At 27.8% G+C, this 24,643-nt stretch overlaps 2 protein-coding genes across 2 annotated transcripts; both read right to left on the bottom strand.

The window, feature by feature from the left end:
• Positions 1-3,983: 3,983 nt before the first annotated feature.
• On the bottom strand, positions 3,984-5,594 carry LOC134837128 (growth hormone-regulated TBC protein 1-A). Its single transcript, XM_063852462.1, has 5 exons — positions 5,373-5,594; positions 4,856-5,298; positions 4,602-4,784; positions 4,374-4,486; positions 3,984-4,312 (listed from the first exon to the last, which is right to left on the bottom strand). Exons 1-5 carry the CDS (start codon positions 5,390-5,392, stop codon positions 4,076-4,078), a joined length of 996 nt encoding a protein of 331 aa, XP_063708532.1. The 5' UTR covers positions 5,393-5,594; the 3' UTR covers positions 3,984-4,075.
• Positions 5,595-7,160: 1,566 nt separating this feature from the next.
• On the bottom strand, positions 7,161-19,079 carry LOC134837134 (adipokinetic hormone/corazonin-related peptide receptor variant I-like). The gene is made up of 10 exons (XM_063852476.1): positions 18,934-19,079; positions 11,832-12,022; positions 11,541-11,768; positions 11,269-11,476; positions 9,130-9,313; positions 8,865-9,067; positions 8,678-8,800; positions 8,141-8,217; positions 7,890-8,067; positions 7,161-7,329 (listed from the first exon to the last, which is right to left on the bottom strand). The coding sequence occupies exons 1-10, from the start codon at positions 19,061-19,063 to the stop codon at positions 7,295-7,297; spliced, it is 1,557 nt and encodes a 518-aa protein (XP_063708546.1). The 5' UTR covers positions 19,064-19,079; the 3' UTR covers positions 7,161-7,294.
• Between the last annotated feature and the right edge of the window lie 5,564 nt (positions 19,080-24,643).

Genomic DNA, 24,643 nt, shown 5'->3' with positions numbered 1-24,643 from the left:
ACCATTTCACAGTTCCATACACTTAAAATATTTAGTTTTAAAATATTTTTTTTTTATAATTTTTATATTTTATACATTTTAGTTATTGCAAAAATGTTACTTTTCTTTGAATTTCTGTGAAGTTTTTCGAAGCTTCCATAAAGTTTTTCGAACATTCTAAGAAGATGCTTCCTTAATATTTCAAGACGTTTCCAAATGTTCCAATTCATTACTATACTTCATAATACCCAACGTGTTACAGCGCCATTTTGTTATTCAATATAGAACTAAAAGCGTGACATGTCATCCTGACAGACACCACTGACGTGACAGACACCAATAGAATTTCAATAAAAAAGCAAAAAGCAAAAAAACATATATTTAATAAAAACTTTAAATTTATTTTTTTCTTTTCTTTTTTTCGCTAAACGTATTTCACCCATATTTTCCTATAAAATTTTTTGAAACTTTTTGAAATAAGGAGAAAAACATTTCACTAAAGCGAAATTTACTTTATTTCTGATGGAACTAATAATAAACTATTCAATTTATAAAAAAAAGGCAAAGTGTGATATTGGTATTTTTAAAATGGAATTGCTCATAATAGTTAATTAGTTAATTGAAACAAATCTCGTTGAAATTACAAAATTTTAAAAATAGAATTTCTTGCTGATTAAAGATGATTAAAATGATAACGTTTCACTTGTTTGTCAGATAAGGCGCCATCCATTTACGGCGTCGGAAGTTTGAAGGGGGGGGGGGTCCATGAGTTTCCGATGGAATTCGACGTAGGGGGAGGAAGGGTTAAAATAAATTCTCTATGGTTAAGATTTTTCCTTTCAATTTTTCAAAAGTATTTGAGCGCTTCAAACTTTTTTGTTTTGTTTTGTAACCTACTGAGTAAACATGTAAAATTTTTTTAAAGGGGGGGGACGGTATATTTTGCTAAAAAGTACGTCGTTAATTAGTTCGTAGGTGTTTAAATTACGACGGTTTCCGATTGTGGGGGTCAAAAAATGTCCCTTTATATCCGACGCCGTAAATGGATGGCGCCTAAGTGGATGAAATTTACAAATCAAATAAATTTTATATTATTTATGTGATAATTTCAAAATTAATTTACAAATTCACATTTTTGCAGATTTATGCCTGTTCTAGGGCGATGAACCCCCCTAAACCGCCGACGCCATTAATGGATGACGCCTAGGATGAAAACACTTCAAATTTAACGAATATGTAAAAATATTCCAAGAATTTGTGTTTTGATTTCAAGATATTGACGTTGAAAGTTAGAGGTTTTTCATTTCAGTAGTAAGACGTTTTTGAGATATTTTATTATGAAGTGCACTTCATAAGGCGCCATCGGCGTCGGATAAAAAGGGACATTTTTTGATAATTCCAAATGATAATTCCGTCGTAATTTAAACCCCCCCTTAATTAACGACGTTTTTTTTAGCAAAATATAACCACCCCTCCTTTTAAGGAAATTTGTTTAAAATTTAGCTTAAATTTAAATAGAAATTTTTGAAAAAATTTTACATGTTTACTCAGTAGGTTACAAAACAAAATAAAAAAATTTGAAGCGCTCAAATATTTTTGAAAAATTGAAAGGAAAAATCTTAACCGTAGAGAATTTATGCGACGTCGTATTTTCATTTTAACCCCCCCTCCCCCTACGTCGAAATCCATCGGAAACTCATGGACCCCCACCCCCCTCAAACTTCCGACGCCGTAAATGGATGGCGCCTTAAGAGTTATCCGCCCAAACAAATATTCATTGGATAACACACTAAATTAACTATTTTTACCGCATTTCGAAGAAAAAATGCGGTAATTATGCTGGAGATGTCGTATGTCATGTGGCCTAATTGGAATGCACCCGTTATGTCATTCGGAATGCACCCGGAATGTCGGAATGCAGCCGGAATGTCATTCGGAATGTCGAAATCCAACCGGAATGTCATTCGGTTTGTCGGAATGCAACCGGAATATCATATATTTTTTCTTCGAAATGTGGTAAAAATAGGTAAACATACTTAACCATAAATGTTTTTCTGATAGAAAATTAAATATAGGTATATGTAGATTCCTTAGTAATGTTTATTGCTTCGTTTTTATAATATTATTTACTTTCTTATTGTTGAAATAAACACTATCAGGGTTTTAATTTTATTTCTGTATGTTATAATTTAATTAATGTGTAATTAATTGAATGAAAAAGCTTTATAAAGCAAGCTTACAATGGCTGAATTGTCGATTTAGAGATCTAGATGTTTCACTTTTTATGCATATAATTCATACGGATGAATACTGCTAGCGTTCTATTATTAGTTATAATAATGTTAGTTATATTATTAGTTATAATTATAAAGGAACATTTCATTCTAAAAATACCGATATCCCGTATTTTAAATTTACTTATAAAACTTCAAATCTGACTGGTTTATCTTGATGTCCATCCAAAAATAATAAAGTTTTGCTTCTGACAGAAAACTTACTTTATTCTTCTTACTTCTCCGACCTTACAGCCAGTACTTGGCCTTGGTCTGTTGAAGAATTTTGTCCCATTCGGATCGATTTTGGGCTACAACCATCCAGTTCCTCACATTTAGCGCCCTCAGATCGGTTTGGACGCAGTCGATCCATCTTGCTTTAGGTCGTCCAACACCTCGACGGCCTTCTGGATCGTTTCGGAAAAGTGTGACAGTCTGACAGAAAAGCTCGTTTTTAAATATATATTAACAAAAATTTCGAAATAATAAACTTGAAATTTTGACCTTACACGGATTTTTCCCATATTTTGCGATAAAAGTTTAAAATAAATTTAAAAAAAGCTATCATAAAATTTTTAAAAAGAAGGAAAAAAAATCGCTAAAGGAAAAGCTTCTTCTTTTTTAATGGACATCACGATAAACTATTCAGCTCTTCATTTCTATTACGGTTTAATGAATAAATCAAAACCCTGATTTTGATATTTTTGGAATGGAATGCACGATATATATTATAAATATTATTATATTGATGATAATGAACTTAACCCTTGGACACATAATTATCGAAATTTAATAAATTTAGGTTTCTCAATTTTTGTCAATAGCATTTTCATTACTCATTAGTTTTTTTTCAAAATGTGACGAAGTTGTCATGCTTTATTCCATGTAAATATTTTAACACATTTACATGAAAAAAAAAATGTGTAGAAAGAATCGAGTTTTGACATTTCTTTACATCGCTTTACATTGAATGATTCTTTTGCAGTGTTTTTATTAAATATTAATATTGCCAATTTATTAAGTAGTTAAAAGGTGTCAAAATATATCTATGATAGTTTAATGACAATTTTACAATTTAAATTTTTTAACAAGTTAAAACAATTCGTAAATAGTATATTTGATTTTTCAGATATTTTTGAACATACAAAATATGATGCCATCCATTTACGGCGTTTAAAGTTCGATGTCCATGAGTTTCCGATGAAACAATTTTTCTTAAAAAGGGGGGGAGGGGTGTATTTTACTAAAAAATACGTCGTTTCCGACTATAGGTGGGGGGGCGATTTCAAAAAATGTCCTTTTTTATCCGACGCCGTAGATGCATGGCGGCAATATATGATGTACCAATTAAAAAATATAGAACGTACTAATTTTTGTTTTACATTTCAAGTTTGAGCTCAAATTGAAATTTAAAATCGATATTGATTAGGTACGTAAATATTTATCATTTAATTTTTTTTTTAAATGTATAATTAGACCAAAGTCAAATTTATCATTTTTTAAAAATCATTTGTTTTTTTTTTAAATATCAAAACATTAGTCTCGTAAATCAAATCCGCCACTGCGAGCAATATAATATTTTCCTACTTAATTAACTATTCACATTTCAAATCATAGGTTAGATCAATCTAATGCAGAAAGATTTGTTTTTACATTCTTGCTATTGATTCTATAATTTATTTTTTTAACCATATCACTATGGTTAGTTTGCATTCATTGGAATATCAAATTTAACCGCCTAAGTAATATTAATATATATTTTTTATTAAATAAAACAGCTTATAATATAATACAATATGGTTCTGTAAAATAGCATATCAAAATTAAGCTACTTTATCTTTTAATCGAGCTTTGTTTATCTGTGTTCTAAGTTTTTCTATATCATTTCTCTTTAGTCGCCCTGGTATCGTAAATATGGATTTGAGAAATTGATGAGTATCAAGTACTTGAGGACCTTTTATAGCTCTCCGGAATACATTTAGAAGCTCAGACATATCATGTGTTTTTAATATTTCACTTCGATTTCTAAGAATTATGGTAACGCTAACACGAAATAATATCTAAAAAAAAATATGTATTAAAACAGTTTTTATATTATTAAATTTTTAAATTTTTTTTCACCTTAAAACCTTCCGCAAATATGCAATCCCAAATTCTTAGTACTGTTTCAACTGGCAGCACTTCAGCAAATATACAAATAAACCACTTTGTTAAAATTACTTCCCATGGTAGTCCTGAAATAATTATAGATATACATGACAGTTATGTTAACAACAATTCGTTTTGAGCACAATATTAAGAGTATTCCGGAAATTGATTTCGTTTTATTATTGTTTATTTTTTTCTTACCAACTTGTTTAATGTGTTTGTGAATTTCTGGGCTCCTTTGACGGATTAACTGAGCCAAAACTTCAACATCTGTAATTAATCCATACATTGATTTTGTGTGATATGACGGAACAATGTTTTCAACTACTTCCTTCAGCAGCCAAAAGGAATGTTCTTCATTTTTTGTGACTAAAAGAAGTAAGCCTGCACAAAGGTCAAAAAAAAAAAAATATTAAAATCAATAACCATTTTCAAATATTGGGCTTTAGATATACCTGCAATATAATTAAGTCCTTGGCAGTATCCTACATCCTTATTGTTTAATGAATATGTGATTAAAACATTAAATAAACTGGATTTATACTGATCGAAGTATATATTTTCTGGAAATGTTCGAGGTAAATCAACACGTATTTGATCGGCTGTCTCTTTATCATATGTACATTTAAGCAGTTTTTGATAGAGGTCTGGTTGCCTTTGACGATGCAAAAATGCACTAGATGATTTTAACCACACTTCAGGTCGCATAGAAGATGGAATTCCTTTACGTATGTACCTTTTTAAAGTGTTTCCTCCATCCAAAATATCATGTTTTCTTAAAAATTTTTCCCATCGAAGAGCCCTGCTTGTTAGTACTGCATAATACACTGTCATAATTCGCTCATAGTATTCATAATCAAAATCTGCTGGTCGTTTGAATCCGTATTCATCAATTTCACTATTTTATTATTACAAATAAAAATTCATCAATTCAGTCAATGCGAAATTTATAAAAATGTATGTTTAAAATACCTAAATTTTGAAACAGCCATTTCTGTATGGGACTTTTCTGCTATTTGCTATAAAGTAATTTATTTATTTTATTGGTTCAAGTTTCAAAAGTAAGCTGAAAAATTTCCCCCCTCAATTCACTGCATCATTTTTATCATTTTATTTTATTTTAAGTAAATAAATATTTAGAATAATTTTATGAAAATCCAACTATTCCATAGTTTTTCTATACAAGAAAAGTAAGATTTTTTTGAATCAGAGAAGGCAAATTGTAATATTACCCTCTTGGCCAGCAAAAATCATATTAGAAGACATTGATTGAACTTTAGTTTAACTTTTGGAGCTATTTATCTACATTGTTTTCACGGCACTTTAATTTACACATAAAGTACAAATATTGATTTAATAAAAACAAATATTAAAAAATAAAACATGATAATTCGCAGAAATTATCCAGATAAAAGTTTAAAAACACCCCTGATGAGTACTGAAATTCATCAAGAAAAATATAAATTTAGCGATGTCCACAGGTTTGAATTTTCGCTGCACCGGGGTGAAATTATTTTGGGAATTTAGTGTTAACATTTAATACCATAAAACTTTGTTCTACGTTTCCGTCGAATTTGTTTTTATTTTTCAACTCTGGAGAACTTGTTAGAAAATCAATTCAAATATCTCCATACAAATTCACACGTGCTACATGTCCATGCATTACAAAATACAAATTTCTGTTTAACAATATAAAAGCATTTTTTTTAAGTCTCCAAACAATTTTATTTTACTTTGAGTTAAACATTGATTCGGACAGTTGGACAATGAATATTGATTTAGACAGCAACCGTTTGCAGAATCACAAATAAAAAATTTTTATAACATTTTAAGACAAGATGTGGCTTGATAAAAAGAAATTAAACAATTTGGTTTAGATACGTTCTCGTATTATTTTTATTCGTTGATTTGTTTAATACCAAGTACTGTCAGCATCCTTCTTCACAATACATTATATTAAATACCTACTTAGATTAAATATGTATTTTACGTTAACATTCATTCTGTTATAATTCTGAATTCATCATGAATATTAAAAAAATTTCTTTCTGAGAAGAAATGTACCATAGTTGAACTAACGCCAAATGAGATGTAGAAGGATTTCCAACAACACTGTGCTGCCTCTTTTTCTTTAGGTGCTTTTAAAAGGCATTCATGTCAGAAAAATCTGGTTTTAAAAGACAACCGCTAAAGATACAGCATCAAAAAAAAAAAAAAGAAACTTTAAAAAATATTGTATGTGAATAAGTACAAAAAAACAAAGAGAAAGAAATATCACAAAACTTAATTGGACTCGCAATCATGGCAGAACACCAGCACGTCCTAGTAAGAAGAAAGATAAGTATTTAATAAAAGCCAAATTCGTGCCATATGACACTGGAGATATATTGACTAACGATGCATCCATTAGATAGCGTAAGAAAGATTATTACGAGAAGTTATGAAGAATTTCCTCGTCTGATTTCATGACCATTTAATCCATGCATCCATTTAAAAAAATCACGTCGAATTGCGGAAAATCATCATTACGGACTTCTCTGATGCGAAGGATAAACTTATTAAATGCACTACTGGTTTAGTGATCAAACTGTATTAATATAGCCCAAGCAGCAAATTCAGGTACACATTCAGCAAAAAAAGACGTACATAAAACTTGCGTTCATATGTACAATGGAAAACTACATCTACTACATCTACTACAGTTATAATAGTTATTTCAGCTAGAACTTCTAAAAAATAAAAAATACTAAAATGAGAGATTTTTCGAAATTCTTTTTAAATAATTTTTATTTAGATAAAAATATAGTTTTAGAAGACCAATCCAAAATAACCAGTTTAGCAGAGTACTTAAGATAGTTGTAGATATTTTTATATTTTACTTAGACCTCTAAATATCATGTGCCTATTTCATGCTGCTCAAATATCGGTTCTATAAAAGATAAAAATTAATAAAATTTTAATCGTGTTTTAATTGCTAAATTTATTTCATTCTAAAAGATTCGAACATTCTGATTAAACTTTTTCCATTAAGCTAAGTAGCAAAGCTAAATAGATTTCCATTAGGTTCATCAAAAGATAAAAAACTTTTATTTTGACAAAATTTTATGATAGCTTTAAAAGAAATTTTCTTGCAAAATATATAGGTACTTGCAAATATACAAGATAGGTCAAAATTAAAAGTTTTTTATTTCAATTTTTTTACCAGGATTGTTTGTCGGCTCGGGTACATTAATTTATAACATAAAACCAATGAAAACTTATGAATGGTTTAAAATTTACTGATTTTTTGAATCTTGAATAAAACTTTAAAAAATGAGGCGGAAAACTTTGCCATACCAAAAATTCTGTTTTTATGGACCCCACAAAAGTACATTTGTACTGCAAATGAGTTATTTCAAAAACTGAAAACTAAATTTTTTAATGTACTAGAAAGTGCATTTCTAAAAGTAATTTTAAAAAGCGAAATTTTCGGAAAAATATATAATATACCTGTATCAATGCTTTTTGTTAAACCACTGTCCATGTCTGATTCATATTTGTGTGGAATTGGATCAGAATGAAATGATAGTCCTGAAAATATGAGTGGTGGTCTTTCTTCTAAAAGTGTTATTTCCCCTAAACTCGGATATTTTCCCTTTTTCGACTTTTCGTTTAATCTACAGTTTTTCTAAAATGAATATAACACGTAATTCTATGTAACTTCAATTTCTTTTTGTTAAAAAAAAGTTGTTTAAACTTACATCCTTGTAAAAATTATTACATTTGTAATCTGTTACTCCATATTGAATAAGTTGTCTATTATTTCTTGATGTCGAAGCTTGAAATAAATTTTTCATAAAATGTTTTACTATGGATGATATTCAAAGCCATTTCATTAAAAAACACACATTTTTGAGAGAGGAAGGCAAACGTTTTTAAACAGGTATTGTTTTAACATCTACCAGTAGACTCTACTACTGGTACTATCTACGACTGACAGTAGAATTCACTTACCGATTTTTCACTAGATCACTGTTCACCGTCTCAAATTTTAGGTTTATTATAGGCAAAATTTTAAAATAGCCCAGAAAGAAAACTTTCTGAACACAAAACCTACAATTTGAGTCGATTAGCGATAATCGAGCTCAATTTTCCAAAATCGGTAGGTGAGCCTTAACTAAAAATTTTAACCGCATTTATTTCAATAAGCGCAACTCAGTAAACAATGGTGAAATAATAAGGTAAGCGATTTTATGATTTTTTTTGTATACTTAGAGAAGAGAAACTGAGAGTTAAACCTTTAAATTGAACTGGAACAATTGCAATATTATTTTTATAATATTTATCTTTCGATGATTTTGAATCATTATTGTCTTCTCTGTTGGTTAACAAACGATCTGAATGTGCACCTGATCCACCATCTGTAAAAGTTGATTAAAAATTTTATTATTATGAGCAAATTATTAAACAATAATTTGTTAAAACCTGTTGATCTTCTTTGCAACATTACTTTATCTCCATTTTTATTAGTTTTTGTTTTAATATTAAAACATGGCCACCACTGACACTTCATTGCATAAGAACCGTAAATTAGCGGATTAACGCATGAATTAGACACAGCCATTATAAACAATCCATCTTGAACTGTGTTGTCCACTTTTAAAGCGCTTTCTCGATCAAACATGTACCTATTCTTTTAAAAAAAAATCAATATATACTATCCAAGTTTCTTAAAGAATCAACAACTTACCAAAGTGTCATAAATGCATATGGTGTCCAACAGCAAACAAAGCCACAGACAATTGTAATAGTAAGTCGTAATGTTCTTTGTCTAGCTCGTTCAATATGGCTGATATCATTACATCGAAGTCGAAGGGCACTTGTAGTTGTTGGAGTGTTTACTTGAATTTTATGAAAATGAAAAAAGAAAACTACTAAACCCACATTTCGATATTATAGGTACACCTCCTTTTTTTACATATATTAAAAATAGGGTATAGTGTAATTTTTATCATGAATTTTCACGAGTGTTAATAATTTTTTGCCGCATTTCAATTTTTTTTGAAAAAAAAAATGCGGTACTGTGCTCGTGATGTCGTTTTCAAATGACAGATTTGACAGCATATTTAAACGAGAATGAATTGCATTCGTTTATAAAACGAATGACTTGACCGCATTTCAATGTGTTCAATTCCATGATTTTTCATAAATTTCTCGAGTTTTCCCGAAGATTTTCATCACACTTCATGTTACATGAAATTTTCCGAGTTTTCCCGAAAATTTTCATCAATTTTCACTTTTCATGTTACTCACAAGACTCCCCTGAACATTTTAAAATTTTGAAATTTTTCAAGATTTTCCGATTTTCAATGAATTTTCCGAGTTTTCCAATAATTTTCATCGACAACATTTTCCAACGGATGAACACCAATTTAAAACCCCAATGGATAATTTTTTTTAAATATGCTGTCAAATCTGTCATTTGAAAAGAATTCGCCAAACCTGCTAATTCAAACAAAATTAAAGTGGCACACCACACAGACAGACGGACGGACGACATCACCTGCACAATACCGTATGTTTTTCAAAAAATTGAAATGCGGTAAAAAAATTATCCGTTGGAAATTTAAATTCGTGTTCTTCGGTTGGAAAATGTTGTCGATACAAATTCGAGTGGAAAACTTTGAAAATCATAAAAAATCTCAAAATTTTAACATGTTCAGGGGAGTCTTGTGAGTAACATGAAAAGTGAAAATTAATGATAAAAATAGTCCATGAAAAATCATGGAATTGAAAACATTAAAATGCGGTCAAGTATTATAAACGAATGCAATCCAATCTTGTTTAAAATGTGTATTACATTTTGACCAGAGTGTATAACAGATTTTCCGAAAGTATTACAGATTTCCCATCAACGCATGTTCATCCCTTTTAATTACTAATAAAAATGTTTGATTACTTTTATTTCATCTTTGAAATGCGTATTATACAGAGCACCAAGTTGAATGCAAATATACTTTTAAAACCTATCAAAAATGTTAACAGGGAGGTACGGAAAAAGATATAATATGAAAACAATTTGAAATTTTGAGCATTTTATAACGTTTTATTGCTGTAAGCAATTGTGTGCTAATTGCTAATATAATACTAAATACACTTCAAATTTCAAAACATTATTTTCCCGAATAATAAGCAAATTTCATTTTCTAATGAAAATCTAATATATTACTGCACAACTTAGATTTTTTTTTTTTTTGAAATTTACTAATAAAACTTCATTCTCTATCAAATAAAATAAAATCTATCAATCTATCTATAAATCTATCAAAAAATAAAAAAATGATTAAAAATCGTTTGCAATTTTTATTTTTATTTTTCTCGATGAAAAACAAAAACAATCGTTGCAAAGTGCTCGCTAAGCTTTATTGCGATTTGCTGGGTATTACTTAATTAGGGTTCCGTGACGTTCAGGAAAGCACTCTAAAAATCAAAGTAAATATTTTCAAATATTCATCCGATGCAAAATGAAGATTTTTTGTGAAATTTTGCCTTTTGATTTATGCGATTTAAACAAAAGTTTTAACAAATAAAAAAAATAATAGTGTTTTCTACTATGATGTAGAAAAAAAGATGTAGTGTCAAATAAAATAAATAAATCAAAATCAAAAGTAATAAATCAAGCGAAGTCTAAAAGTTATAAATTTGTTATGATACTTGTTCAATAAGATACAATTGATTTTTAAACAACTAAAATTTAAAATTTTAATTTCGATATTGTCTTAAATTTTACTAAGCAGCATAAAAATTTATAAAAATGTGAAAAGTATTGAGATTTTGTCATTTTCTTGCATTTTCCGTACCTCCCAGAAATAGTAAAATATTGAAAAACAAATACCTTTCTCCTTTGACCGGTTAGCAATTTCACAAAGAATAAATGAATAAGCAATACTTATGATAATTAGTGGAAGAAAATACATAGCTATCATACAAAAAAGGTTATATGCAGTTTCCATAATTTGATTTGAGAATGATCCAAATGTAACACATTGTGTAAAACCTGGTATTTGGGGATGTTCCTTAACGTGAAATATTATACTCTATAAAATAAGAAAATATTTTGTCGTTTGAAAATTTTTTTTTCAAAGATTTTAAACATGTAACCTGAGGGAAAGCATACACCAATGCAATCAACCAAGCGCATGTTAACATTAGCTTTCCTCTTCGTCTTGCTGCTGATACTCTTAATGGATAGATTACGGCAAAACATCTGTCTAGCGATACACATACAAGAACATTCGAGCTAAGATACAAACAAAAGGCTCGAGCGAATGAGAACGCTTTACATGCAAAATTTCCAGCTTGCCATTCCACAGTAATTCTCCAACCGACCTAAAATATAAAAAATAATATCATTTTGATATACATACGTATATGGAAATGGAACTATATCACTTCTAAAGGTATCATCACAAGCGCAACCATTAAGTCGGCCACAGCTAGATTGAATATCATCAGACTGACACGAGAACGTCTATGTCGTTTTGATCTAAATAGAGTCACAACTACTGATATATTTCCTCCTCCAGCAATAATGAATAATATGCAGTACGAAACGATTACCGGTATTGTTGACTCAGTGTAACCTAAACAAACATACATGTTTATTACAAAACTACAAAATTTGAGCCTTTTTGTTCACAAATTCAGTCTTTCAAGAAGCAATTTTCTTAAAACGATAAACTAGAGATATTTTTTTTTTATATTTCGTGTCTCGTCGATTTAAACTCGTAAATTTACGTTTAGCAATCAAAGCATTGCCATATACGTATATAATATACGTAGAAAACCATAATAATTAATATACGTAGCTAAATCATTAAAAATTAAACAAAATTTAAAAAATGTCAAATTTCTTTATATATTTTTTTTTTATTTTCTCAAGTACCTAATTATTTTTAATTATTATTTTTTTTGTTGAAAGCATGAGAGGCTTTTAATATAAGTAATTTTTTCTATAAGCTACTATAAGATGTAATTAAAATAAAATTTTTGGACTCGAATGTTTCTTTCCTGCGCTTGAAATTTTGAAAAATTGTCGTTTATTTTCAACTTTTTTAGGCCCTTTTTCATAAAAAGCATATTTTTAAAATATTTTTACCGCATTTTGAAGAAAAACTGTGTTATTAAACTCGACTTGTCGTGTGTCAGTGTGTGTGTGTGTATGTTCCGGTGTGCCTAAAAATTTTTTCTTCCCAATATATGAACTGTTGGGAACTATGAGACCTATGGGAACTTTTAGGAACTATGGGAACTAAGGGAAATATGGGAACTATGGAAACTAAGAGAACTAAGGGAACTTTTGGGAACTATGGGAACTATGAGACTTATTGGGAACTACTGAGTGCACAATAGGTATGTGGACAGTCCTTTGTATTGTGAGGTGTAAAAAATGTATTAAATAATTGAAAACGCGACATATTTACGGATAATTGTTTTCCGTAAACCGTTATCTTACGGGATGTGTTGACGAGAGTGTCTTATTTAAAAAAATTATATTTTAGATTTTTTTCGCTTATATCTCCATTAAAACTTGTCATTTCATATGAAAATTTGTTTTTTTTAGATTTGTAGCTCTTTAGGAAATTTTCTGTCAAATAATCGAATTTAAGATTAAAACTAACATTTTTAGCTTTAATTTGATTCCAAATACGGATTATTTTGATCTAAATTAGCCTAATTATAAAGAAAAAACGTCTAAAATATGACAAAAATATACGAAATACGGCCCGTAAGTCGATTTACAGCACGACGATCGTGCTGTAAACCCCGTAATTGCCCGTAACTTTTTTTCCATACAAAAAGTTTACGGGAAATACGGGGAATACGGATTTTAACGGTTTTAATGCGAGTTACGGGCCCGTAAACTTTGACGCGTATACCCTTAATATATTCTCTATTTTTTTTATAATTTTTTACCGCATTTCAATTTTTTTGAAAAAAAATGCGGTATTGTGCTCGTGATGTCGTCCGTCCGTCCGTCTGTGTGGTGTGCCACTTTAACTTTGTTTGAATTAGCAGGTTTGGCAAATTGTTTTCAAATGACAGATTCGACAGCATATTTAAAAAAATTATCCGTTGGAAATTTAAATGAGTGTTCATCCGTTGGAAAATGTTGTCGATGAAAATTAGTGGAAAACTCGGAAAATTCATGGAAAATCGGAAAATCTTGAAAAATTTTAAAATGTTCAGGGGAGTCTCGCGAGTAACATGGAAAGTGAAAAATGATGAAAATTTTCGGGAAAACTCGGAAAATTCATGGAAAATCGGAAAATCTTGAAAAATTTCAAAATTTTAAAATGTCCAGGGGAGTCTCGCGAAAAGTGAAAAATGATGAAAATTTTCGGGAAAACTCGAAAAATTTATGAAAAATCATGGAATTGAACACATTGAAATGCGGTCAAGTCATTCGTTTTATACATGAATGCAATTCATTCTCGTTTTTTTCATGTTCTAAGAAAAGTCGTAAATTTCAATTAATTTTTTTTTGTCAATGATTTTTTTTTATAAATTTTTGTTGATTCATATCATATTTCAAGAATTTCACATATTAAATTCTGCAACCTTAAAAATTTTAATTTGTTTTAGTAAGGCCATTAAATTTAATTTTTTCACTTTATGTCCGATTTTGCCGAAAAAGTTCAGGGGGAAAAATGAAAATATTTAGAAAAAAAGGAAATTTTTTGAGAAAATTTACATCAAAAGGATATCAAATATGAACTTAATTTAAATGTGTTATTTTCTATCAAAATTTAGTGAAAAAATTTTAGAGTCACGTGACCAGAATAATTATTTTTTCTTAAATTTTTATTTTGTGAAATTTTATTTCAATTTTTTTTTTTTTAATTTAAGAACTAATTAATATGAATTAATTTAATATGAATAATTAGAAAGTAGTGTAGAGTTGATGGTGCTCAATGGTGTTTTCAAGTTATATGTTAATCCATGAGTCTTTCAATTTTATGTCATTTGTTTATTCATAAAATCACAAAAAGAGTTATAACTAGAGTTAGAACTATATTGGTATCAAAATGTGTGTAAAATTGCATATAATGAAAATTTAGAAAAAAAAATATTAAATTTTGTTCCGAAAATCGTATGAAATTGATAAATTATCATAAACCGTGGTAAAAAAGCGTTATCGTATCTATCAATATTTAAGGCAAAAATTGCAATTGTTATTTGGAATGTTCACTTCGTTCCTAGCTAAATACTAATCATTTTTACTGTTTTTTTTTAATGAGAAGAGATCAGGTATAGGTGTTTTTGAAAATGTTTGCTCAAGTGATATTGTGTAAAAAATGTTAAAATAAATAAAATTGAAATAAAACACCTTTTTGTATAAGAAGCATTCTATTCTAAAAAATACCGAAATCCCGGATTTTAAATTTACCTATAAAAGTACAGATCTTATTACCTTATCATGATGTCCATCCGAAATTAAGAAACTTTTGCTAAGAAAACATTTATTTCCGACTTATTTTTAAAAATTTTATCAATCGTTCAAAATTTATCAATCGAAAATTTCTTCTTTTTTGATGGACATCACGATAAACTATTCAGTTTTTCATTTCTATTACTGTTTTATGAAAAAATCGGTAAAAATCAAAACCGTGATTTTGGTATTTTTTAGAATGGAATGCACCATAAATGTATAAATTTAAAATAAATTATTCAAACAGCTTATTTATGCTTATTCTCAAAAAACAAATCTCTTGAGATAATTTTTTGACTTGCGATTTTCAATTAATGAAAAAAAGTGTTAAAAATATTTATTTTAAAAAGTATGTTTTACTTCGATTTGACGTCGCGTATTGTTAAAAATGATAGAAAATCTCAATACTTTGCAACAATTAAATGGAAAACCCTTCAAATTTAATATGTTTATATAGCTTTTCAAGATTGCTCCTATGACGCTACGCGCTTGTTCAAAATATAAGAGGAAATAGTACTCAAAATGAAATCTCTCGCGAGTAAGTTTATCAACATTAGAAGTTTTACCCTGTATAAATATATTACCTCTGATCTTGCTTACTTTATAAGGTTCCATTTGTAAAATTGAGACATTATTTAAATGCACAAAAAAGTCTTCAAACATAGATATTATAAAAGACTTGTTTGCAGAATAGATAGGTATTTATTTATGATTAGAACTCTGATAAAGACTAAAAGTATTTAAGAATTTTATTCAATATTGTTCTCACGATGCTCTTGTACATTCCTTTTAATTTTTTTGCTAATTTTGCTAATTTCTATACTGTCGTCAAATAATATTTCATTATATTTTTTAAACATTTATTTATAACATAAAATTATGTTTTACTTGAAGCAATTTTTTGTTGACGAATTTACGACCAAGGATTTTTTTCTTTTTTTTTAATAGTACATAGTACAGGTTTATCGGATTTTACTTACTTTTTGATAGTTATAACTCAAACTTTTATTTTAAGTATTTTTTAATTTTTGCGTTGGAAAGTTTCGTTGGTTTCGTTGGAAAGGTTTTAAAAAGGCAAACAAAATTGAAAGAAAACAAAAAAGTTTTAAACTAAAACCGCAAAAAAGAGCACATCTTTGAGAACAAGTTTTCTTCAAAACAATAATAATTCGACCAATTAGACCAAGTAAGAAATTTGGAAGCAAAAAAGCTAAGTCTAATCTCTATTCTAAGTTAAAATTTTAACACATTTGATTTCGATTTCAGGTTTAAAGATTTTAAGATTTCAAAAATAAAAATAATTTTTTAGAACTAATGTTAACTATTTTATTTTCGCCATTAACGAGAATTTTTTCAATTAATCTTTTTGGCAAGTAAATTTTCCTTTCAAAAATTATTGTAATTTTATTTTAATTAATTTTTTTTATTTTTGTAATTTACTTTTGTAAATTTTTGTAATTTATTAAAAATATTTATAGTATATTTAAAAAAAAGACTTTCAAATCGTTCTTTTACAGCACCAATTGTATTTTCTACACGAAATCGAAACTTACTCAAACGTTTGTTAAAATTTTTCGCAGAAGTTAAGTTTGCCTCACTTATTAAAAAAATAAAAACATTTGAAAATAACCTTTTATTAATTAATTTCTTAGTTCTGATGTTAAAAAAAGATTAAACAAGGGCTTGAAATAGCCAAGTCCCTTTGATCAGCAATACTAAAAGCTAAAATGTAAAAAACAGGTTCCTTATTTAAAAAAAAAAAAACATTAAGAAATCAGTGGTTTATAAAAAGAAACTCACTTTTATTCAAATCATTTAAAATCTTCTTTTTTGCAATTTCTCAGTACGTTCCAAAATTATGAATGAATATGAGTTATTCTTTCCGTTTATCAACCAATATGAACGTATTTTTGTATATGAATGCGTATTTTTGTTCTACGAATGATTCATAATCGTTATGAATTTTTTGTTAGCTGGCCTAGTTTGAAACCTTTTTTTTAGAATTATAGTACCGTATTATATTTACGATGTGGATAATTTACAATCATTATTTTAGGGTATTCCAAAAACGTTTTCTGTTTTGCGTAATCAAAACAATTTTAGATAGATTTTCGTTTTAATAGTACTATTATGTATATAAAAATAATGAAAATTTTCAATTGCATTATTTTCTATGATATTGTTATTATTAAATTATCATTTTGACTTATTTTTTTCTTTTCCAAAAATTATTTTGAAATAGTTTTCTAAAAAATAATTTTCAAATTTTTAGTCGTTATTTTTTGTAAATACATTATAAATATGAATAGTATGTATTTAAAAATCTGTAAGTATTGAAGTAAACGGTGTGTTTGAGCGTAAAGAATTATGTACATTTAGAATGATTAAAGCTCAATCCATTTGATTATAATTAATGTGTTTTTGGTCAGCAATTTATCTTGTTTCTCGTAAAGAAAATTATATAGGACAAGAAAAAAAACTAAAATTTAAACTATTTTAAGGTCTTTTAATAATTATAATTTAAAGATTTAAAAATTGGTAGAAATCTTTTATTTTTATTATGTTTTGCAATTTTTTGAAGGCTTAGACATTTCCACAGAAAAATTGAAAAACTCATGGTAGAAATCTACAAAAATTTCAACAAAGCCTTTGAAAAGTTTTTGGATGCAATCAAGAATGATCATCGCTTCCATCATAATTTTTATCTGTAATATTTTTCTCATCATAAATGTGTAATTTGATGAATATTTTTGACTTTTATTACATAATTGATCATTTTAAGATGTGTTCTGATATAAAGCAAACAATGCATCTTCTTATTTAACTAAAACGCGTTCAACTCATTGATTATTTTTTACTACGCAAATTTTTCCAAATGTAATATTGAATTTGTTGGAATTAAAGATCTGAATTAATTTATTAATACTCTAAACTCTAATTTAAAAATACTGAAAAAATGTCAATGTTTTCTATTTCCTTTCTTTTTGAGGTCCAAAATAAAGTAAAAGTTTTTGAATTTTCAAGTATTTGTATTGTTAGTTAAAGGTCTAATTTGCACATTTGTGACATAAAATCACCAGATTTGTTAGTTTTTAGCTTCGAAATTGAAGAATTTGAAATGCACGATAACTGGTAACACGTTAATGAGCGTTTACCAGTTACCGTGTTATGAAAGTTTGACTTCCATAATTGCTTGTAAAATGGCTAAAAGTGCCTGTAGAATTTATATTCTTAAGTTTCTGATACCAACACGATCAAAAACGAGCACTATGACTTGAAAAAGATTGCAGAGTTGACACACATTGTAAAGTTCAAGGGGCAAATGTCAAAATTTTAAGAAAAAATAATAATTTTTAAAAATCTAAGCAAATTTTTTAGTTTTAAGAGATGATAAACAAACATAAAGTGATTTTTGAGAAGAAAATAGCAAAAATTCTGTATTTACATCATTCAGCATTGTAAAATTACTGAGAAAATATACAGACTCTCATTTTTTAAACAGTTTTACCCTATTAGAGGACAAAATTTTATAGTTTTATTTCAAATTGTATAATTTTGTAATGAAAAACGCTGACAGTTTTTACTAATTTTACTTATTTTTTGTCAAAATTTTCCATATAAAAGTAATTTCTTTTATTCTATATTATTCATTTTGACGATTTTATATTCATTTTCGCGTTGAAAAAATTAAAATTTTGGTCTAATTTTTGATGCACGATAACTGGTTACACCATGCACGATAACTGGTAAAAAACACGATAACTGGTGAAAAGTGACTTTTTTCGAAAAAACTCAAATTTTTCCAAAAATTTTCTCTAAGTTGTAAATTTTTTTAGTTGGAATCAATAGATAACTCTTTGCTGATTTCGTATGTAAAAACCCTTATTAAACCCTTATTAAAAACCTAATTATTAAAAGTTATTAACGTTCAAAGTTGAAAATTTCCTCAAGTGCACGATTACTGGTTAACCCATCCTAAAAGAGGGGCAAAATTTATACATTTTTTCAGGTATTTATATTTATGTATGTATTTATGTTAATTTTTATTTATGTTAATCTTACCAGGAGTAGAAATAGACAGTGAAATATTTTTAGTTTCATTGAAGATGTTTTCAAAACTTGTGTTATTTAGAAATCTTGTACTTGTTCTTAAAAATAACATTTTTCGGGCATCGTTTTCTTCGGTTTCCATATTTAAATACTTTGATTTTTGTTAAATTATAAGGGATGATTTACGTATACTCTTCACGTTATTATTTTCCGTTTTGGTTTCAATAAAATTTGTAAATATTTTTAAAAAAATTATTATTTAATCATCTTAGTAAAACATTTTTTTATTAGTTATTTGTTTATCATAATTTTTTGTTTTGGTTCTTTTTAAAATATATTATCTACACCTTTTTTATTATTTACATTCATAAAACCGGGCTTATGGTATTTTTATTTTATACCACATTTTAATTATAAGTTTTTTCCTCATGATGAAACCATTAATTTTATCGATGTCCTCAAACGAAAAACAATTAGACACTAGACTAGAACTTTTAAAATATGAACATTAAAGTTTTGAAACATAATTCACCATTTGAATTTAAATTCGATAAATGGAATCATCTCTGTAATATAAAATCATATTGAAACTTTCTCTCTGATGTTTTTGAAAATTTAAATTATTATAAGAGCTTTCACCAAATAATTGCCATGCGCATTAGGTTTCTTTTTTAAATATTGAAGTACTATAAGAGTTATATAAAAAACATGGTATTTAAAATTCAGCAAAATTTATCGGTTATATTTTGTTTAATTACATATTATTTAAACTACTTTTGTTTTTTACTTACTGATTCATATTTGGTTTTCGGTAGAGTAATAAAATCAAAACGGTTTTGGAACGAAAACATTAAAAGGGTCATTCCATTCTAAACGGAGTGAAAATAAAAAAGTATAAAATTTCGATTTAAAAATCTTAACTTATTCTTAAATTTATCGAAAAAATTAAAAAAGAAATATAAAAAAATATAATAGTTGTTTTCATACAAAATGACTAAATTTAAAAAATTTTTGACTGTTGATTAATATTTCTTAGTATTTAAAATTGATTTAAGGTTATTTAATTATTTATTTTTATTGAAAAACAAGTTCTATAATTCTATGAAAAAGTAGCGTTACACTGTAGACTAGGTCTTTTTTTGTCAATTTTTGGGTATTTGTGTTATTTTAATAATAGGTAATAATAATAAAGTACATTGAATTAGCAAAGCAAATTCGAATTGTAGTATATGTTTGTTACATAAGTCCTTCTGTGTTCCGAGTCGATGTTTAGTTCACTTAGGCGTAACAAGGGTGTGGGTGCAGGCGCCAAAATGAAAAAGGCGCCATCGGCCAAAAAGGCGCAAGTTTTCAAGTCGCCGCACCCAGATTTGAGGGTCGCTACGTATGTGGATTATCAGTCCAGAAAAAAAAATTTTTTGAAAAATTTAAATTTTTTTAAAAAATTTCTCGGCTATAAAAACAATGATACATTTTTGTCCTAAAAATGTCATATTTTCGCCATTTTTCCCTACTTTGAGGCCTGGGCTCTAGATTTTTTTGTTCAAGCCGGGAAATTTCATGCCTGAATTCGAATTCTTTGGAAAGTTTACTGTCGTTTAGCACCTTACCGCCTGTGATTCTGATAATTTTTCGATGTTTTCTCAATAGGGTATCACGAAATGGACCTTTTTTGTGCACCAAAAACAAAGTAGTATATGGAACATATACTACAAAAATGTATGAAAGTTCGAAAAAAAGAGAAAATGCGGAAAAAGTATAAACGAGAATGAATTGCATTCGTTTATAAAACGAATGACTTGACCGCAATTCAATGTGTTCAATTCCATGATTTTTCATAGATTTTTCAAGTTTTCCCGAAGATTTTCATCAATTTTCACTTTTCATTTTACTCACGAGACACATTTTAAAATTTAATAAACCCCTGAACATTTTAAAATTTTGAAATTTTTCAAGATTTTCCGATTTTCCATGAATTTTCCGAGTTTTCCCGAAAATTTTCATCAATTTTCACTATCATGTTACTCACGAGACTGCCCTGAACATTTTAAAAATTTAAAATTTTTCAAGATTTTCCGATTTTCCATGAATTTTCCGAGCTTTCCCGAAAATTTTCATCAATTTTCACTTTTCATGTTACTCACGAGACTGCCCTGAACATTTTAAAAATTTGAAATTTTTCAAGATTTTCCGATTTTCCGTGAATTTTCCGAGATTTCCCGAAAATTTTCCACTAATTTTCATCGACAACATTTTCCAACGCATGAACACTAATTACCGCATTTCGAAGAAAAAATGCGATATTAAACTCGACTTGTCGTCTGTGTGTGTGTGTGTGTGTCAGTAACGCTGTGCCCCAATTTTTTTTTGTTCCTAATAGTGCTTAATAGTTCCCAATAGTGCCCAATAGTTCCCAATAGTACAAAATAGTTCCCATTAGTTCCCAATAGTTTTCAATAGTTCCCATTAGTTCCCAATAGTGCAAAATAGTTCACAATAGTTCCCATTAGTTTCCAATAGTGCAAAATAGTTCCCAATAGTGTAAAATAGTTTCCATAGTGCAAAATAGTTCCCATTAGTTCCCAATAGTTTTCAATAGTTCCCATTAGTTCCCATTAGTTCCCAATAGTACCCATTAGTTCCCAATATTGCAAAATAGTTCACAATAGTTCCCATTAGTTTCCAATAGTGCAAAATAGTTCCCAATAGTGTAAAATAGTTTCCATAGAGCAAAATAGTTCCCAATAGTGTAAAATAGTTTCCAATAGTGTAAAATAGTTCCCATAGTGCAAAATAGTTCCCATAGTGCAAAATAGTTCCCATTAGTTCCCGATAGTGTAAAATCGAGTGTAAAATAGTTCCCATAGTGCAAAATAGTTCCCAATAGTGTAAAATAGTTCCCATAGTGCAAAATAGTTCCCATTAGTTCCCAATAGTTTAAAAATGTGACAAAAATGTTAAATGAGTTCCCATTAGTTGTGAAATAGTACGAAAATAGTTCCCAATACAAAAATGGAATGATACAAAATAGTTCACAATAGTGCAACACCGATGCGGTTTAGTTTCCAATAGTTAAAATAGTTCCCATTTTTCAAAATTCCAACGTAAAATAGTTTTTGAAAAAAATCCATAGAGTCCGTCCGTCTGTCGTCCGTCCGTCTTCCCAATAGTGTAAAATAGTTTCCAATAGTGTAAAATAGTTCCCATAGTGCAAAATAGTTCCCATAGTGCAAAATAGTTCCCATTAGTTCCCGATAGTGTAAAATCGAGTGTAAAATAGTTCCCATAGTGCAAAATAGTTCCCATTATTTCCCAATAGTGTAAAATAGTTCCCATTAGTTCCCAATAGTGTAAAATAGTTCCCATAGTGAAAAATAGTTCCCATTAGTTCAAAAAATGTGACAAAAATGTTAAATGAGGGGTATGAAAATGTGAAATGAGGAGTACGAAAATCTGGAATGATACATGATACAAAAATGGAATGATACAAAAGCAGTGATACATGTGCAACACCGAAATGCGGTTTAATTTGTCGTTCTTTAGACGACTACTTCTCTATTTTTCAAAATTCAAACGGTTAATTTTTTTAAATATGCTGTCAAATCTGTCGTTTAAAAGAATTCGCCAAACCTGCTAATTCAATCAAAGTTAAAGTGGCACACCACACAGACGGACGGACGGACGGACGACATCACGAGCACAATACCTCATTTTTTTCAAAAAAAATTGAAATACGGTAAAAAGTAACAAAAACTAAAAAAATGTAACGGAATTTTCGAGTGAACACCCGGTATATGCTAATAGATGCGGGAACAGTAAAATTTAAAGATAAAACCGAAAATTTTATTATTTACTTTATATATTTATTTATATTTTATGTAATCATAGACAGTTTATTCAAAAGTTTTAAAAAATATTTTAGGATTCACCAAGGTTTTCTTTTATTTTTTATAATTTGCTTTTAAATAAAATTGCATTCTAAGCATAAATACAATACTTGAGGCCAAAACAACAATCCCAAATGTTTCAGGTTTCATAGACCTTCTGAACATTAGGTAGGATGTATATATCGAGTACAGAGTATCTTCTAGTGTAAAAAAGTTCAATTTTCTTTATAATTGTCAAAAAAACTTTTTTCAAAAAAACAAAAAAGTTTTTGAACATAAATTTTGAAAATTATAAGAGATGAACATTTTTCTTTACAAAATTGATCATTTTTCACAAAAAAATTTCAAATTTATGTAAATAAAATTACAAAATTAAATAAATAAATTTATGTAGAAAATAACAAAGATGTACTAAAATTTGAAATATTTTTTACATTTTAGATACTCGATATCGAGTATGATTTTCAGAAAAAATAAGGTGGGAGGTAACCTGAAACATTTAGGATTCTTGTTTTGACCTTATTTCACTTTATGTCAGAATTTTTTCGAAAAAAACAGGGAAAAGTAAAAACATTTAGAAAAATAAAAAAAGAGAGTTTTTGACATTTTTTGGTACTCTTTGATTAAAAACCGAAAAAAATATTAAATAAGAACTTAATTTGCTTTAAAAACACATTTGTAATCGAAATTGAAATGAAAAAATTGTTACTCACGTGACCAAATTAATTTTTTTTTAATTTTTAATTTGTAAACTTTGAAATAATGAAAACAAAAATTAGGTAATTTAATGTAAACAAACAACGTTTAAAGTTCAAAAAATTAGCATACAAAAATTAAATATTATTTATTTATGAAAAATGCCGAAAATCTCGAATTTTCCCTCCCATGAGAAAAACGATATTTTTCTATATATTAACTGATTTGTATTATCAAAAGTTTTTGTAATATATGTTCCATATACAACTTTATTTTTACCGAAAAAAAGGCCGAAAAATTGGAATGCCAATTTCTGTGGTTTCAAAGGCGCCTTATAATTTAAAATTTCAAAGAACTAGGATTTCTAAAAAGAACATAAAAATGAAATAAAATTGAAGTAAAAATATTAACAAAAATGTTTCAAAAAATATTTTTTTAATATATAAATCAAAAATTGCTTTTTCTTCCCGAAATCGCGCCTTTTCCATTTTAGCGTCTGCACCCGCACCCTCGTTACGCCTAAGTGAATTAAACATCGACTCGGAACACAGAAGGACTAATGTAACAAACATATACTACAATTCGAATTTGCTTTGCTAATTCGAGGTACTGTATTTTGCTTTTGCTCAATTGAATTTTTTATTGAGTTTTCTTTTTTGAGCATTATTTTGTTTAAGATAATTTTGAAATGTCAACAAATAAAATTTACTTTATTTTATTTTTTTTCGATTTTTTGTAAAAAAACATAATGACTTTTGGAGAAGCAAATTATTTTATATTGCTTGTTTTACTTTTGCTTCTGCTTAAGGAAAAATAAATTAAAAACTCTTTGCTTAAATTTGCTTTCAAAGCAAAAAGTCAATTAAAAATTTGAGCAAATTTTCACAATTTGCTTAAGCAAAAGTAAAATATAATTGTTTTTTGAAGCCCTGACTATTTTTTAGTGAGTGGTCAGCAAGACACCTGTGAGTAACTCAGAGTTCTCATAATGAAATAAAACTCTTAATTATATATATATTATAATTATATTAATTATATATATAATAATTATATATATATATATTATATATATAAAACGATTGTTGTAGCTGCGGCTAGGTCTTTCATAAATGTTTCATTGTAATTATGTATTGATTGTA

The sequence above is a fragment of the Culicoides brevitarsis genome, chromosome 1 (assembly GCF_036172545.1).
Source record: "Culicoides brevitarsis isolate CSIRO-B50_1 chromosome 1, AGI_CSIRO_Cbre_v1, whole genome shotgun sequence".
Classification (NCBI taxonomy): domain Eukaryota; kingdom Metazoa; phylum Arthropoda; class Insecta; order Diptera; family Ceratopogonidae; genus Culicoides; species Culicoides brevitarsis.
This window is presented reverse-complemented; position numbering and strand designations above follow the sequence as displayed.